This window comes from Loxodonta africana, chromosome 1 (assembly GCF_030014295.1).
Source record: "Loxodonta africana isolate mLoxAfr1 chromosome 1, mLoxAfr1.hap2, whole genome shotgun sequence".
Classification (NCBI taxonomy): domain Eukaryota; kingdom Metazoa; phylum Chordata; class Mammalia; order Proboscidea; family Elephantidae; genus Loxodonta; species Loxodonta africana.
In genome coordinates, this window is record NC_087342.1 from 593,539 (window position 1) to 611,459 (window position 17,921).

The 17,921-nt window shown below is 42.8% G+C and overlaps 1 protein-coding gene across 1 annotated transcript in view; it reads left to right on the forward strand.

The window, feature by feature from the left end:
- Window positions 1-768: 768 nt before the first annotated feature.
- Window positions 769-17,921, forward strand: part of TMPRSS7 (transmembrane serine protease 7) — a 56,678-nt gene continuing 39,525 nt past the window's right edge. Inside the window, exons 1-7 of the mRNA XM_064292231.1 lie at window positions 769-816; window positions 2,703-2,913; window positions 6,829-6,959; window positions 10,660-10,727; window positions 12,213-12,406; window positions 13,514-13,552; window positions 14,297-14,525. Of these exons, the coding sequence (XP_064148301.1) occupies window positions 769-816; window positions 2,703-2,913; window positions 6,829-6,959; window positions 10,660-10,727; window positions 12,213-12,406; window positions 13,514-13,552; window positions 14,297-14,525 (920 nt within the window). The remainder of the gene's footprint in view (window positions 817-2,702; window positions 2,914-6,828; window positions 6,960-10,659; window positions 10,728-12,212; window positions 12,407-13,513; window positions 13,553-14,296; window positions 14,526-17,921) is intronic.

The following is a 17,921-nucleotide window of genomic DNA, read 5'->3' on the forward strand; positions in this document are numbered from 1 at the left end:
GCAGACTGACGAAGACGGGCGGGGAAGGGGTGGAGAAGTTACGCCAGGAAGGCCCAGATTTACCAAGATGGCAGGTGGCTGGAAGAAGCAGGCAGAGGATAAAGGAGAAATCCTTTGGCGAGGGGCTTTCAAAGCATAAGGTGGAGAGTCTTCTGGAGCAGGCCTAAGGTATGGAACGAGAGAAACAGGGCAATGGAGCTTTTCAGAAATGGCACTAAGGGTTTTTAATTAGGTCTCTTAATATACTTTGGAAACCCTGGTGGCGTAGTGGTTAAGAGCTATAGCTGCTAACCAAAAAGTCAGCAGTTCGAATCCCCCAGATGCTCCTCGGAAACCATATGGGGCAGTTCTACTCTGTCCTATAGGGTTGCTTTGAGTAGTCAGAATTGACTTGACAGAAATGCGCTTGGGTTTTTTTTGTTTAATATACTTTGGAAGATTCAGGGAAAACTTTTAATTACTTGTAAATATTTTGGGTTTTTGGACTGCCTTGAAGCTGGGCTCTGAGAGGCCTTGACTTGTATTAGAGTTTCATTAAAGGAACCCTTAGTTTAGGATGCAAAGCTGAGTGCTAGATCCCTTTAATGTTTACTACATAACAACTAGGCAGCTTCAGTTTCTGAACTGGATCTGGTGAAGGTAAATTGACTCCATTCTTCTGAAAGGTAGCTTGAATGTGGCTACCAGTTCTCCTCAAGTGAAAACATAGAAGGGTGAACGCCAGTTTGGAGACATCTCTTGTATATTCACACGCGGAACACCTACTTAATGGACAAAGAAAACAGCAACGCTTCATCCAAGCCTGCTGAAGTGAATGTAAGTGCCGTGTGGGAAGCCTCTCTTACTGGAATGCTATTTTATTGTTGACTCTTAGTAAAATGAGACCGTATGACTTCATAAAGATAAACAGAACAATGACAAATGACTATCTTTTTATGGCACTTAATGGGTTTTACAAATGTGAGCTTGTTTTAAAGTGCTGTACTATGCAATTGACTTGCAGTTTTTTTGGAAACCCGAGGGAAATTGTACTGATCTTTGTACAAATTCCATTTTAAAATTTAATCAGTGCTAACTGAGACTGCCTATAACGTTTTCCTGCATTTAAAGACCCAGCGGTGGCCTTGTCAACTCCACGTATACTGTCATTTCTGTGGGCTTCCTTCTTTTATTCTTTGGGGGAATTTCTGAAAGTCAGCTGGCCACCATAGGCCAATGCCTTGTCCTGCGATGGGATGTTTTTTCTCTTTAGAAAAAGACCCCACATTAGATGAGGCCTGGCCTTGCTCAGTCTCCCCAGGATGGATGTCGCGACATTTTACTGGAGGGGTTGTTAAGGCGTTTGGCGGAAAGAATGAGGGAGCCGTGAATAATTCACAGTGTACTTGGCCACATAGTACCCCATGAATTGGTAGGATTAATGACTGGAAGACATGAACCCTTGAAGGCGAGAGCCAGGGAGAGTGAGAACGAGAGAACGCTTCCCACCGTGTAAAACAGAGACGGTTTCTTTGGAATCGATGTGCCAGGTTGCTGCCTTTAAAGAATGCGTGTTTAAAAGTTATTTTATCACTGGAACTTATTTACCCTGACGTGTAGAAATCTCTCCTTCAAAGAGGTTAAACTGTCGCATACATTATTAAAGAATTCCCAGCATCCAATGACAGGGTGTGAAAGAGAAAAAAGAGAAGTGAAATGGATCAATAATATATTTTCCTCTTGCACAAAGCACTTTGCACAACTGTACATTTAAACCAATAATTGGCTATTTTTTCTTTCATTTTATTTCTAACGGAATTTGTTTTCATTTCTGACTGCAAAATTGAGTCACCTATCCGTTCAATGGCTGACTCAGAACCATGCTCACGTAGGCAATGGTGAAAGGAAGTGTTTGTTTCCTGCCCTACAGCCCGGTACAGAGCAGGCGGCATCAGTCACACTTAGCTTTTTCTTCCCACCATCCAGTCATGAAGCCATAATTCAGAAATTGCTTATTCTCATAGTTTTAATCCTGCCTCAGCCCAGAAAGAATTGATTGTAGGAGAAATCAATACACGTTCTCCCTGAAACATTTGAAACCAACACCCATTCTCACAGGTGTGTGTGTGGGAAGCAACCCTCATAGGACCCTAACCTCCTAACGTTTGGGCCCTCCAACCCACAATCCATGGCATTCAGGCCTCTCCTTCACAGCATCTATTTAGCAGAGCTGGGGAGTTGAGGAACAAACCTGGGACCATCTCACCAGTATTCATATAATTACTGGTTTTCCTTATCTTAATTGTGTGACTTTGTACATACATACATAGACACACACACACACACAGGGTTGCTATGAGTTGAAATTGACTTGATGCAATGAGTTTATATATATGTATATACAGTATATATTTTTATATATATATTTGATATATTTAGGCCTTTTAGCACCAAGATTCTCCTGACTGGGTAGTTCCATTTAAACTTTGTTGTTGTTAATTACTGTCAAGTTGATTCCGACTTATGGTGACCCCATGTGTTACAGAGTAGAACTGCTCCATTGAAAGTCTCTTGGCTGTAATCTTAAGGGAACCAGATTGCCAAATCTTTTCTTCTGTGGTACCTCTGGGTGGGTTTGAACTGTCAACCTTTACATTAGCTGTATTTAAACTCTAGACTACTTCTCATTGATATTACATCTCTTTTTGTTTGTTTTTTAAAAGATATCAAATATTTCAATTCAGGTGGTCAGTGCCCAAGGGAAGCTGCCAGGGAGACCACCACCACGAAAACTCATCAGCAGAGCCAAATTCAAGAAGACACCACCTGGGAAGAAAGCTCCCTTTTGGAACGTCCAAAACAAAATCATCCTCTTCACAGTGTTTTTATTCATCCTGGCAGCCATAGCCTGGACACTTCTGTGGGTCTACATCAGTGAGTTAAAGTCACACCCCTTTGGGGTTAGTCCAGCACGAACGGTGTGGACCCACCTGCCCCTGGCTGTTTCTGACAGGACTTTCCTCTTTCCCAGACTGACACTCCGTCTCCAAAACTGGAGTTGAGGTTTAGGGAGAACAAACCCAGAAAAGTCCTTCCTATTTTTTCTTTTACCACCACTTCTTTCTTCCCAGAGGAAAGAACAAGATGGGGACATGGGGGACGGGATGAGAAGAGGTGGGGAGGATGTCGGGAGCTTTCCACTAGCTCAGAGAAGTCTTGCATTTAGTGCTTTAAACAATGAATGGGATGCTAAGCCATCTTATTTCCTCATTCCACCCCCTGCCTATTTCTATGCAACCTTACATTTCTGGCTCCCTGAGCTCGGTTGTCACTGCGTTTCCTTTTATACATGTGACTTTTCTGTACTGGATTATGGTTTTGCCAATCTGTTTGACCTTTTTAGACAGAAGTCATAACTAAGCTCCTTCATATAGAGCGCTTGCTCATGCAACTTAGTAGCCATAGAGTTTGTCAACCTACAACTGCATGCCCAGCCTGTAGTTCGAGGGAAATACAGGTTAACGTATTTAGTATCCCAACTCCCCCCACCACAAAAAAAAAAAAAAAAAAAACAGAACAAAACAAAACTCAAACTTGTTGTCGAGTCAATTTTGACTCATAGAGACACCACAGGACAGAGTAGAGCTGCCCCATGGGGTTCCCAAGGCTGTACATCTTCATAGAAGAAGACTACCACATCTTTCTTCCTCAGACTGGCTGTGGACTTGGACTGTTGACCTTTTCGTTAGCGGCTGAGTGCTTCACCGCTGTGCCACCAGAGATTCTTATGTATATACCCAAGGGTATTATAATCTAGTTAGAGAGACAAGATTTACAGGCACAAAGTTAATGAGTCTTGTCTTGAACTTTTCAGGTCGCTTACATGTATATACAACTTGATCACCTGTTGTTTGCTTGGCTCAACGTAAGGCAATGGGCCTACTAAGATGAGTAAGGTGCGGTTCCTACCTTCAATAAGTCCACAGTTCAGTGCTGGTGAGAGGCCGTGAGATGATTTCTTTGCTGGAGGGAAGGCACTGTGATGGCAGAAGAGGGCCATTCTCCCAGCCCAGGAATAAGGCTCAGGGAAGGCTTCCCCAGCTGGTCCCTCAAATGACCTAGACACAGCTGGTGTCCCTTCTGGGGGCTGTGCAGTAGACATGGGACAGCTACTACTCAGACAAGTAAGTCAATGAGCAATTAAGACAAACACACATACACACACACACAACTGCAGCCCAGAACAAACAATTATCTCCCATCCACTCTCTGCTGCACCTCAAGTGACTCATTCGTGTTGCCTTAGCATTTATGGATAAAGCTTTGTCACCTTACTCTGCGGAAGTAATTTCTTGGCTGTGTAAAAATCAGAGAAGGGTATTTCAGGGAGAAAGAGCCAGATGAACAAAGGGAAACTGGCATGAACAAGCAAGAATTGTCCAACAAGCTGTGGAGGTTAGTTTTGATACAGGGGATTTGAGTGTGGAGGGTGGCCTTGAGAAATGAGGTGGACAGCCGGCTAGGGAGACCACAGAATGGTCTTTTACTGGACTGAGCTAGAGTTGGCTAAAAGTAATCTGCTTCAATGCTAAATTGGCCTCCATTGTTCTAACTCTCGAGCATTGACTGCTGTGAGAACGGTGTGCTAGCTTCTAGAGAGAAGTCATAGCTTTCATTCAAGTTTTAAAGAGTCCAAAATTAAAAACATAGCTAAGAAGCACTCCCCTGCCCAAGCCCTGTTTTACCCAGGAGGCCTAGTGAGATAAGGTCATCTGCCCAAGGTCATATAGCCTGAAAAGACAAATCCAGGACAGGAACTCAGACCTCCTGTCCCTTATCCTGTGCCCCTTCCTCACCTGGCCATGACTCACTTCTCTGTTTGGTGCTAAAGTGACCCTGGGTTGTACCTTCTTTTTAATTAAGCCGTCATTTATTTAGCGTTTTCTTGTGCTGGGCATTGTGCTAAAAGAGAATATTCTCTAAGTCCCTGGGTTGTGCAAGTGGTTAATGGACTCGACTGCTAACAAAAAGGTTGATGGTTCAAGTCTACCCAGAGGTACCTCAGAAGAAAGGCCTGGCAATCTACTTCTAAGAGATCAGGCATTGAAAACCCTCTGGAGCACAGTCCTACCCTGACACACGTGCAGTTGCCATGAGTCAGAACAGGCTTGACGGCAACTGTTTTTCTGGTCTCTTCCTCTATCCCCCTTCCTCCCTCCCTTCCTTCCCACAAACATCTGTTGAGCTTCAAACCTATACCATACACTCACTACGTTGGGCACTATGTTACTTCCCCTGGATACCTCTAAGAGGGGCAGTCATACTGTAGGGGGGCATGTGCTATAGGAGAGGAACATCCAAGGAACACGGAAGCCCGGGAATGGCGTCAATAAAAACAGTTGCCAGCAAGTTGATTCCGAATGATGGTGACTCCATGTGCGTCAGAGTAGAACCGTGCACCGGAAGGTTTTCAGTGGCTGATTTTTTGGAAATAGATCACCAGCCCTTTCTTCTGAGATACCTCTGGGCGAACTTGGACCTTCAACTTTTTTTAACCGTTTGTAGGAGATGGTGCTGCAGAGGACTAAAACACTGCAAACAAAAAGAAAAGGGAGCAAGGAAAGCCTTGTCTCCACGAAGCCATTCCGTTTCTCAGATGCTCTAAGGCAATTCTTGAGGGGGGTGCCTTTGTCAGCTTTGCCCTCAAAGCCCCTGGGCAGCAGGCTTGACACCGAGTCACTCCCACAGTGCTCGCTGGGAAGAGCAGTGAGCAGTGTGACCAGACACTGGGCTGAGGCCACACTTTGTGACTCACTGGAAGGATGACTTCTCCATACACTGCACAGCTGGTCCAGTGCCCTGGGCATCACCACACAATTCACGTAGGGGACGAATGCCCCAGGGGCTTAGTGAAGTCAGTTGGGGGCCCTTCCCTCTCCCCTCCTTGGGTACATATTACCACAGAACTTGCTTATATACATTTCTTACCTCCTTACCTTCACAGACTTAGATCCAGGAAAATCGTACATGCTCTTCTTGGCTCCTTAGCACCTCTGAACCAAAACCAACCAAACCCACTGCCATCGAGTCAGTTCCAGCTCATAGTGACCCTGTAGGACAGAGTAGAACTGCCCCATGGGGCTTCCAAGGAGCAACTGGTAAATTCAAACTGTTAACCTTTCAGTTAGCAGCTGAGCTCACGCATAAACACAAAGAGGAATATATCTTTTTCCTTTTACTCTTGCTCTTAAGTATTTGCCAGAAAAAGAACGAATCATGTTGTCAGAGATGTGGTTATTTACTGCTCATGGAGAGATGCTATTAACCACAGCTAGAACTTCACTGAAGGAGCCCTGGTGGCACAGTGGTTAAAGTGCTCAGCTGCTAACCAAAAGGTCAGCAGTTTAGACCCACCAGCCTCTCTGGGGGAGAAAGATGTAGCGGTCCACTTCCGTAAAGATTACAGTCTTGGAAACCCTATGGGGCAGTTCTACTCAGTTCTGTAGGGCCGTTATGAGTTGGAATCGACTTGACGCAGTGGGTTTTTGGTTGGACCTTCACAGGCTATGAACCAGTAAAATATTTAGCTGCCTAAAATAAAACCATTTGAGGAGTTTGCCAAGCAGGTGGCAAAACCCATACCAAATCAGTTGTCACTTAGTTGACTCCAACTCATAGTGACCTTATAGCACAGGACAGAGTAGAACTGCCCCATAGGGTCTCCAAGGAGTGCCTGGTGGATTCAAACTGCCAACCCGTTGGTTAGCAGCCATAGCTCTTAACCACTACACCACCAGGGCTTCTACACAGGCAGCAGAGCCTACTAATTGCCTTCTCTCTGTCTCACAGGTAAGACAGAAAGCAAAGATGCTTTTTACTTTGTTGGGATGTTCCGCATTACCAACGTTGAGTTTCTTCCTGAACACCAACAGAAAGAGTCCAGGGAATTTCTTTCAGTGTCACGGACGGTGCAGCAAGTGGTGAGGTGACTGGTGGGGGCGGGGGGAGGGGGGAGAGAAGAGGAATGAGAGGGTGGGGTGGGGTGCAGGGTCACAAGGGTACAAGGTGAGCAGGGTGTGGAGAGTAGAGGGCTGGGTGCATGAAAGCCATCAGAGGGAAGCGTGGGGTTTGGCTCATCTTTGCTGTAAGACAGAATTCTTATTTGACAGAAATTGCTAATTTCTTTTCCTGCCTGAAGGAAAAAGAAATTACTCTCTGTTGCTGTTGCTGTTTTTTTTTTATCTGTAAAATAAAGGAATTGGGTCAGGAGTCTTTAAAATATCTTCTAGTTCTGAAATTTCCTGCCTACTGAAGAATTCTGTAATCTGTACGCATTCATTTCAACTTTGACACATTGGTAATCTTGTCAGTTTTTTTTTTTTTTAATCTTTCTAAATGAGTTAGTTTTTTTTTTTTTTTAATTGTGCTTTAAGTGAAAGTTTACAAATCAAGTCAGTCTCATACAAAAATTTATATGCACCTTGCTATGTACTCCTGGTTGCTCTCCCCGTAATGAGATAGCACACTCCTTCTCTCCACCCTGTATTCCCTGTGTCCATTCAGCCAGCTTCTGCCCCCCTCTGCCTTCTCATCTCCCCTCCAGACAGGAACTGCCCTCATAGTTCTATGTATCTACTTGAGCCAAGAGGCTCACTTCCACCAGTGTCATTTTTGTCTTATAGTCCAGTCCAATCCCTGTCTGAAGAGTTGGCTTTGGGAATGGTTCCTATATTGGGCTAACAGAAGGCCTAGGGACCATGACCTCCGAGGTCCTTCTAGTCTGAATCAGACCATTAAATTTGGTCATTTTACGAGAATTTGAGGTCTGCATCCCACTGTTCTGCTCCATCAGGGTTTCTCTGTTGTGCTCCCTGTCAGGCCAGTCATCAGTTATAGCCGGGCACCGTCTAGTTCTTCTGGTCTCAGACTGATGTAGTCTCTGGTTTATTTGGCCCTTTCAGTCTCTTGGGCTCATAATTACCTTGTGTCTTTGGTGTTCTTTCTTCTCCTTTGTTCCAGGTGGAATGAGACCAATTGATGCATCTTAGATGGCCGCTTGCTAGCGTTTAAGACCCCAGATGCCACTCACCAAAGTGAGATGCAGAATTGTTACTTTTTTTTACCTTTCTCGTTATAGAAGTAATATGTATTTATTGTAAAAATATGTAAAATTCAGAAAAGTATAAAAAGGAACATTAAAATCTTCTTTAATTTCATCACCAGCGAAAGAACTCCTTTTTGGCTTGGGCCACATCAACCCAGGGGATCATGGGAAATTGGGGAATTAGTGCATATTCAGTTTTATAATACTTTTCCCCCCAACATCATATTGAATGTTTTTATGCAAATAAGTATTCTTTAAAAACAGAAACTTTAGTAGCCACAAGGTATTAGCACATCTCTTTTTATTGGATGCTTAGGCCATTTCCAACTTTTGCTGCAATAGATAATGCTACAACAAAGCTGCCACATAAATTGTTGTATCTCCTATTACTTCCTCAGGTAATTTTCTAAAAGTATAATTACTTGGTCAAATAGAAAAATATATATTCATGGCTCTTGGTACATATTACCAACTAGACAGTTTATGCCAAATTGTGTTTCCACAGTGGTAGACAGGGGTACCTACACAGTGGGGGTCTTCATGAAGTGACAAGAACTCAGCAGAGTAGAATTATGAAAAAGGAACATTTGTGAGAGAAAGAGCAAGAAGTCACACAAAATAGTGGTCATGGAAGCGATTATTTACCAAATGTCTACTATGTATTATGTTTGTAAGCATTTTACTTTTAATGTATCTCAACTACTCACCTTTAATATTTTCTCAAGTATTCCTCAAATTATCCCAAGCAAATAGATTTTTTTTGTGTGTGTGCTTTAGGTGAAAGTTCAAATTAGTTTCTCATTCAAAAATTTATCCACAGGTTGTTTTGTGACACTGATTGCAGTCCCCTCAATGTGTCAGTACTCTGTCTCCCCTTTTCCTTTCCACCCCAGGTGTCCCATGCCCATTTGTCCAGTTTTCCTGTCCCTTTCTGCCTTCTCGTCTTTGCTTTTGGGCAGGTGTTGCCCATTTGGTCTTGTATACATATTGAACTAAGAAGCACTTTCCTCACTTGTGTTATTGTTTGTTTTCTAGGCCTGTCTAATCTTTGGCTGAAAGGTGGACTTCAGGAGTGGCTTCAGTTCTGAGTTAGCAGAACTGTCCAGGGGGCTTAAATGAATTTTTTTTTAAATTGTGCTTTAGGTGAAAGTTTGTAACTGAATGAAGGTTCTTGTCCTGTCCTATTAGCCAATTGAAATAAGACAGCCACCACACCTTCAGTTGCAAGGGAAACAGAAATTAGAAATTTATTGTTTGTGCAAACAAGGAGCAACATTGGGCTTAGCAGCCCAAAGACCATGTGCTCCCTGTCTGAGGGGGTTGGGAAGCTTTTTATTTCCAATGGCATCTGGGGGTTGAGTTTGGTGCCTGGAACTCTCCACTCTTAACCCTCCCTTGTCCACATTTGGAGGTCCGGATGTTGAATCATGTTGGTGATGTTCAGGTCCAAGGACAGATTGAAGACACAGCTCTCCAGGTCCCGCCCATGTGCCAAAATCCTGGTTTGCACATGGGCGGGATTCTGGCACCAAATTCAAACTGCAGTTAGGGCCACAGCATGGTGGGGCCAAACCAAAGTTAGAAGCTGTGGCTTGGTGGGCTGCAAGGGTGGGGGAAGAAGGGGCAGGAGGGGGGGACAGGAACCATGGCAGAGCAGAGGTAAGGGGGTCTTGGCAGAGGCTTCAAGTTTACAGCTCAAGTTAATTTCTCATTAAAAATTTTTGGAAGTAGGTATTTTTACCACTGCTTTACAGATTAAAAACTAAAACAAAAGAAACAGTGGAGGCTCGGCAGGTCTAAGTAACTTGTTATGCATTGCATGCTGAATTAGAAGGCCACCATTCATATTTTTTCCACTAGGTGGCACTATTTCTAAGTTTTTTTTCTTCCTGGGCAATTATGTGGGTGGTTTTGCTGTTATATAGGAAGGGGAATACAGGGAGAGAAGATTTGAGAGTGGGCTTTGTTCTAGAAATGTTAAGTGAGGACAAATAAGGTAGGTTGATTGAAATAGCTCTCCTTTGAGGTCAGATTGTGGAGTTTTAAGAGCGCAAGTTGCTTCCCTAGAGATAGGAGAGTTCAGAGGGAGGATGGTTGACCCACCTATGGGCACCTCGCGACCCCTAGTGGATACTTTAGGAATGTGTCCTTAAGAATATAAAGAGTCACTGTGGATGCTTATAGAGAGAGAAAGGAAAAAAAAAAAGGCTGGGTCAAATACTATGAAAACGGGTTAAAGAAGTTTGGGCTACTAATTATGGAGAAAATTAACCTTTGGAGTGGAAAGAATACAAGAGTTAAGCTTCCCAGGGTTCTTTAAAAAGAGCAATAAATGAATGGGGGTAACTGGTTGTTCTTCACAGAAAGCAGAAGGAAAGTACGGAACCCAGGACAGCTGCAGGAAGTAGGAATTTGTGTGAATTCTGTGAATACTGTCTGGATTTGGAGTTAGAGGCCTTTTTGTTTGAATCTTTGCTTTTCTCCTTGCTAGCTGTCAGAGCCTGGACCTACAGCATGCACGGTACTGTGAGACCCAAGTATGAAAGACTCCAGACACCTCCATTCTTTTTTTCCAGATAAACCTTGTTTACACCACATCTGCCTTCTCCAAATTTTACAAGCAGTCCGTCGTTGCAGACATCAGGTAATTTATGTCTCTTGCTCTGGAATATCTACGTTCACTGCTGTAAATTCCTCTCAACGCTGTGGAAAGGCTGAGATCCCACCATTCTCAAGCAACTTCTTGGGGGCAGTTGTGAGTTCAAAAAACCCAAAACCAAACCCAGTGCCATTGAGTCGATTCTGACTCATAGCGACCCTATAGCAACCCTATAGGACAGAGTAGAATTGCCCCATAGAGTTTCCAAGGAGTGCCTGGTGGATTCGAACTGCCAACTCTTTGGTTAGCAGCCTGTAGCACTTAACCACTATACTACCAGGGTTTCCGGTTGTGGGTTAATACCCTCTAAACACAATTTGTGCCCCAAATCTCTGCCCCTGTCACCCTGAGGTTTTGCTTCTCACTTACCAAAGTCTCTACCCTATCCCCATGCTGGAATTTTGGACTCCGTGTTAGTGCCGCTGGGCAAAATGGCTGTAACGGTGGCTGCCTATGGGATGGGGTTGCAAGTGGAGCAAGCAAAGCTCAGGCCAGTATTTCACAAAATATGTTCAGTGAAAAACTGATCACTGGAGATCTGCTGGGGAAAAAAGAGATCTCAAGGTCAAATAATTTTTACGAAAACTCTACACTGTTTATTGTAGCCATTCTCCCCCTCCCACACATCTGCAGAGATTCATAGTCTACTTTGGCATATTAAAGTCCTGGAGTAAAGCAGCTGGCTTACTTCCCTTCCGCCTCCATTTCCCAAATTATTTACTTCAGAACACTATCTTATGTTTCTTTCATTAAATGTATTAGTGTTTATGTGGTTAGGAACTCAGGCTCTGAAATCAGACTGAAAAACATACCTGGCTCGAATCCTGAGTTTGCTACTTACTAACTGCGTGATTTTGAGTTATATTTGGCTTCAGTTTCCTCATCTGCAAAACTGGGATGAGAACAATAGCACCCTCTCCAAAGAGGAGGCCCTAAGTGGTGCAAATGGTTAACACACTTGGCTGCTAACTGAAAGGCTGGCTAGCTACTTCCGAAAAGTCATGCGTTGAAAACCCTTGAAGCACAGTTCTACTCTGACACACATGGTGTCACCATGAGTTGGAATCAACTTGACAGCAACTGGTTGGTGCTTCCTAAGATTAAATGGAATAAAACAGATGTAGCACAGTGCCTGGACAGGTGAGGTGTCAAAAATAATAACTGTTGTTATTTGTGATGACCGTGAACACTGATTGATATCTGTAGAAATAGAATATTCTTCATGGAGATGCAACTAGAGTAAAGGTTTCAGATCTGAGCTTCACACAATAACCAGAATATAGTCAACATAAGGGTTTTCCTTTCCTACCCCCTAAGAGGAGTCAATGACTTCCTCAGGAAGGGTGTTAGGTCCAACTGAAGGATGCACTCACTGGCCTGACCTTGAATCTGGCAGTTGGCTCACTGCTTTCCTGTGAAAATCTATTTCCTAAGAGCTATCCCTGGACATCTTTCTTTTTTTCACTGTAGCAGCAACAACAAGGGTGGCCTCCTTGTTCACTTTTGGATTGTGTTTGTCATGCCACCTGCCAAAGGCCATATCTTCTGTGAGGACTGCGTGGCGGCTGTCTTGAAGGACTCCATCCAGACCAGCATTATAAACCGGACCTCTGTGGGGAGTTTGCAGGGTCTGGCTGTGGACATGGACTCTGTGGTACTAAATGGTGATTGTTGGATAATTCTCTGTTAAGCCTTCCTTCCTGAAGCATTCTTGCTACTTGCCGTTATTGTAGTCAACACTGTAATGAAACATGCTCTTCCATAATCCCAGTGAAATAGGACTAGCTGAAGTCATTGGAGCTATGATTGTAAAGGAAATTTGGTAAGTGTTGTATAGAGTGATTGAACAATAGAACTGGGGCTAAAGCATATATCACATGGAAATTTATTAAAGCATTCCCATCCCTAAATTTATCTGAGCTTTTTGCCTCTTCAAGCAAGTCTCTGAAGAACACAGTTGTAGCATCCTGGAGAAGGAAGTATCTCACTGAGGTTTATCTTGTTTCCTCCTTCAAGACGGGACTGCAGCTATAGGACACAGTGGTGCCCAGTGCTCGTAATCTGCCTGCCGCATAACCCTGACATACTGCAAATCACACCACTTGTGTTGTTAGTAAGCTGGCTTAATTAATTACTGTGTGACCCAAAATTTAAGCAGCTTTTATAGCCTCTTTTGATTTAAATTATATATATGCTATTAAAGAGCGTGGCTGCTAACCAAAAGGTCTGCACTTTGAATCTGCCCTGCACTCCTTGGAAACCCTATGGGGCAGTTCTACTTTGTCCTATAGGGTTGCTATGAGTCGGAATCTACTCAACAGCTGCAGGTTTGGTTCGGTTAATCATACAGTAGGTGGTTGATAAGTATTTGTTAATTAATGAATGAAGAATTTCTGGTGGAAAATTCACCAAATTTGCTGTTTGAGATGTAGAAGTAAATATTACCATATTTGTTTGTTTCTTTTCCTTGAAAAGTTTTTAATACTTGTTATTATGGATGATTTTAAGCATATATAAAAGTAGAGAAAATTATAAAATAAGCTCCAATATACCCTTTACTCACATTCAACAACTATCACCTCATGGCTGTTGTACTTGATCTCTAATTTCTAAACAACTTGCCCTGCCCACATTGGATTATTTTGAATCAAACACTGCACATGTTTGATTGCTTTTAAAGAAGGACTGAAAATACTTTTCACTAAGCAAAATTCTAACAGAAGGACTTGCTGGCACTAACAGGCTCTTTTCCATGTGCTTTTTCAATGCAGCTGGGCTTCGGTCAGATTACTCTTCAACCATAGGATCTGGTAATTGATTTCATACTTTCCCCACCCTCCCACCCAAAGCAGTATCCTTTTTAGTTGTAGCTTTCTTTAAAAATCATGATTTTTTTTCCTTAAAAATCATGATTTGGTAGTGCTCTTTCAGTTGCAGTGACAGAAATACACTCAAATTGGCTTAAGCCCAAAAGAAATTTGATTGGCTCTTGTGACGAGGACAAAGAGGGAGTAGTGTGGCTTCAGGCATAGTTGGGTCCAGTGCCTAAAATAACAACATCAGGACACTGCATCTGAAGAACCCCTCTTCTTTCCTCTGTGGTGGGCTCAATATCAAGTGTGTTCTTCCAATATAGCAGCAAAGATGGCCACCAACAGGTCCAAGCTTATAGTCTGTTAGTTTAGCAACCATGGCGGGGAAAAAACTCAGCAACATAACACTCATATTTCCTATAGAAGTCCTGGGGCTGGCCCTCATTGTCCCCAGTTGGGTGCGTGCCCATTCCTGAATCAATTTCCGTGTCTCTAATTGGCAAGTCGGGGTCGTGTGGTCAGCTCTGGAAGTAGGGGTGAGCTTCACACTGACCAAACCACAGGAAGAAGAGCAGGGCAGAGATAGTTCCTGGAGGTAAAATTTAGTTGCTGCTACCAGAAGAGGGCCGAGTGGACTCTAGGCCGGCAAAGACAGCGTATGTCCCCCATAGGACCACCTTTGCTCTTCAATCAAAGTTTCTAGAGAAGTCATTCTTTCACACAAAACTTCTGTCTTCGCAGGCAGAGGCTGCTCTCAGGACTTCTATGCAGAGCACCTGTCTCTCCGATACCCTCTGGAGATTTCTGCAACTTCAGGGAGGCTGATGTGCCAGTTTAAGCTGGTTGCCCTAGTGGGCTATCTGGTTCGTCTCTCCATCGAGTCCATCCAGATAGAAGCAGACAACTGTGTCACCGACTCCTTGACCATTTACGACTCGCTCTTGCCAATCCGGAGCACCATATTATACAGGTACTATGCAGGGACTCTTTGTTGATGAGTGAAAAGGCTTTTCCAAGTCTCTATTTTGCAATATCTGGATTCCCTTGGATTTTTTTTTTTTTTTTACCATTTCTGTGTACAATCATGGAAACCCTGGTGGCATAGTGGTTAAGTGCTACGGGTGCTAACCAAAAGGTCAGCAGTTCGAATCCGCCAGGCACTCCTTGGAAACTCTATGCGGGAGCTCTACTCTGTCCTATAGGGTCACTATGAGTCGGAATCAACTCGATGGCAGTGGGTTTGGTTTGGTTTTTTGGTGTAAAATGATAAGGTCAAAGACTGACTCATGCCCTATTTATTACCCCTTGAATAGCCAGATGGAAACCCTGGTGGCTTAGTGGTTAAGAGCTACGGCTGCTAACCAAAGGTCAGCAGTTTAAACCCACCAGGCACTCCTTGGAAACCCTATGGGGCAGTTCTATGAGTTGGAATCAGCTCAATGGCTACGAGTTTGGTTTATTTTTGTTTTTTTTTTATTAGCCAGAGTCTGATATTTGTTTTTCACTTGTAGCAGATAAAATGAGTGCAGCAAGAACTCAGCCAATATTCCTGAAATATAAGAGGTTTTTGTTTGATTTTACTTTTTCTAATCACAATAAAGTCTGTTTCAATAGTGAGAGAATAGTCTGTGATAATGATTAGATAGCATTAGTAAACAATTATCATTTTTTTCTTTTTTTATTGTCCTTTAGACGAAGTTTTACAGAGCAAATTAGTTTCTCATTAAACAAGTAATATACACATTGTTTTGTGACATTGGTTGCCAACCCCATGACCTGTCAACATTCTCCCCTTCTCGACCTTGAGTTCCCACTTACCAGCTTCCCTGTCCTTTCCTGCCTTCTTGCCCTTGCCCCTGGGCTGGTGTGCCCATTTAGTCTTGTTTTGTTTATGGGCCTGTCTATCTTTGGCTGAAGGGTGAAACTCAAGAGTGACTTCAGTACTCATCTAAAATGACATCAGGAGCCATACTCTTGGGGTTTCTCCAGTCTCTGTCAGACCAGTAAGTCTGGTCTTTTTTTTGGTGTGTGTGTGAGTTAGAATTTTATTCTACATTTTTCTCCAGCTCTGTCCGGGACCCTCTATTGGGATCCCTGTCAGAGCAGTTGGTGGTGGCAGCCAGGCACCATCTAGTTATGCTGGACTCAGTCTGGTGGAGGATGTGGTAGTTGCGGTCCGTTAGTCCTTTGGACTAATCTTTCCCTTGTGTCTTTGGTTTTCTTAATTCTCCCTTGCTCCAGGTGGATTGGGACTAGTGGAGTATCTTAGATGGCTGCTCATGAGCTTTTAAGACCCCAGATGCTACTCACCAAAGTAGGATGTAGAACTTTTTCTTTATAAACTATGTTATGCCAGTTGAGCTAGATGTTCCCTGAGACCATGGTCCCCACAGCCCTTAGCCCAACAATGCCATCCCTCAGGGAGTTTGGATGTGTTTATGGAGCTTCCATGACCTTGCCTTGGTGAAATTGTGCTGACTTCCCTAGTATTGTGACTGTCTTATCCTTCAGCAAAATTACCACTTATCTATTGTCTATTTAGTGTTTTTCCTTCCCCACCCCTCCCCTCCCTCATAACCATCAAAGATTGTTTCTTTCTCTGTGTAAACCTTTTCATGAATTTTTATAATAGTGGTCTTATACAGTGTTTGTCCTTGTGTGATTGACTTATTTCACTCAGCATGATGCCCTCCAGATTCATCCATGTTGTGAGATGTTTCACAGACTCATCATTGTTCTTTATCATAGTGTAGTATTCCATTGTTTGTTTACCCATTCATCTGTTGATGGGCATTTAGGTTGTCTTCATCTTTTTGCTATTGTGAATAATGCCGCTATGAACATGGGTGTGCATAAGCCTATTCATGTGATGGTTCTTATTTCTCTAGGATCTATTCTTAGGAGTGGGATAGCTGAATCATATGGTATTTCTATTTCTAGCTTTTTAAGGAAGCTCCATATCATTTTCCAAAATTATTGTACCGTTTTGCATTCCCACCAGCATTGCATAAGAGTTCCAGTCTCCTGCAGCCTCTCCGACATTTGTTATTTTCTGTTGTTTTGATTTCTGCCGGTAATGTCAGAAATGTGCCGTTTTGATTTGCATTTCTCTACTGGCTAGTGATGCGAGCATTTCCTCATGTGTCTGTTAGCCCCTTGAATGTCTTCTTTGAAGTGTCTGTTCATATCCTTTGCCCATTTTTTAAATGGATTATTTGTCTTTTATTGTAGAAGTGTTGGATTTTCCTATAGATTTTAGAAATTAGACCTTTGTTGGATTTGTCATAGCCAAATTTTTTTTCTCGGTCTGTCGGTTCTCTTTTTACTCTTTTGGTGAAGTCTTTTGGTGAGCATAAGTGTTTAATTTTTAGAAGATACCGGTTAGCTAACTTATATTCTGGTATGTGCATATGGTTAGTTATTTATGCAGTGTATTAGGGCCTCTAGAGTTGATCCTATTTTTTCTTCCAAGATCTTTATAGTTTTTGTTTTATATTTAGGTCTTTGATCCATTTTGAATAAGTTTTTGAGTACGGTGTGAGGTATGGGTCCTGTTTCATTTTTTTTGCAGATGAACATACAATTTTGCCAGCATTATTTATTAAAAAGACTGCCTTTTCCCCTCTTAATGGATTTTGGGCTTTCGTCGAAGACCAGGTGGATGGATTTACATCTGGGCTCTGTTCCTTTGGTCAATGTATCTGTCATTGTACCAGTACCAGGCTGTTTTGACTACCGTAGCTATATAGCAGGTTCTGAGGTCAGATAGTACCAGTCCTCCTGTGTGATTCTTTTTCTTCCATAGTGCTTTACTTATCCGGGCATCTTTCCTTTCTGTTTGAAGTTCATGATTAGTTTTTTCATTTCTTTAAACAATGCTGTTGGTATTTGGATTGGGATTATATTGTATTTGTAGATTGATTTGGGTAGAATTGACGTTTTCATAATGTTGAGTCTACCTATCCATAAGCATGGTATGTTTTCTCATTTATGGAGGGCTCTTGGTTTCTTGCAGTAGTGTTTTGCAGTTTTTCTTGGTTTCTTGCAGTAGTGTTTTGCAGTTTTCTTTGTATAGGTGTTTTCCATCCCTAACAACAACAAAAACTCATTGCTGTCTCTTCCTATTGATAGCGACCATATAGGACAGAGTATAACTGCCCCATAGGGTTTCCAAGGAGCAGCTGGTGGATTTGAACTGCTGACTTCTTGGGTTAGCAGCCCAAAGCTTAACTACTGTGCCAACAGGGCTCCATTACGTCCCCGGTTAGATTTATTCCTAAGTGTTTTTTTAGGGGCTATTATAAATGGTATTGATTTGGTGATTTCCTTTTCATCATTTTCTTTATTGGTGTGTAGGAATCCAACT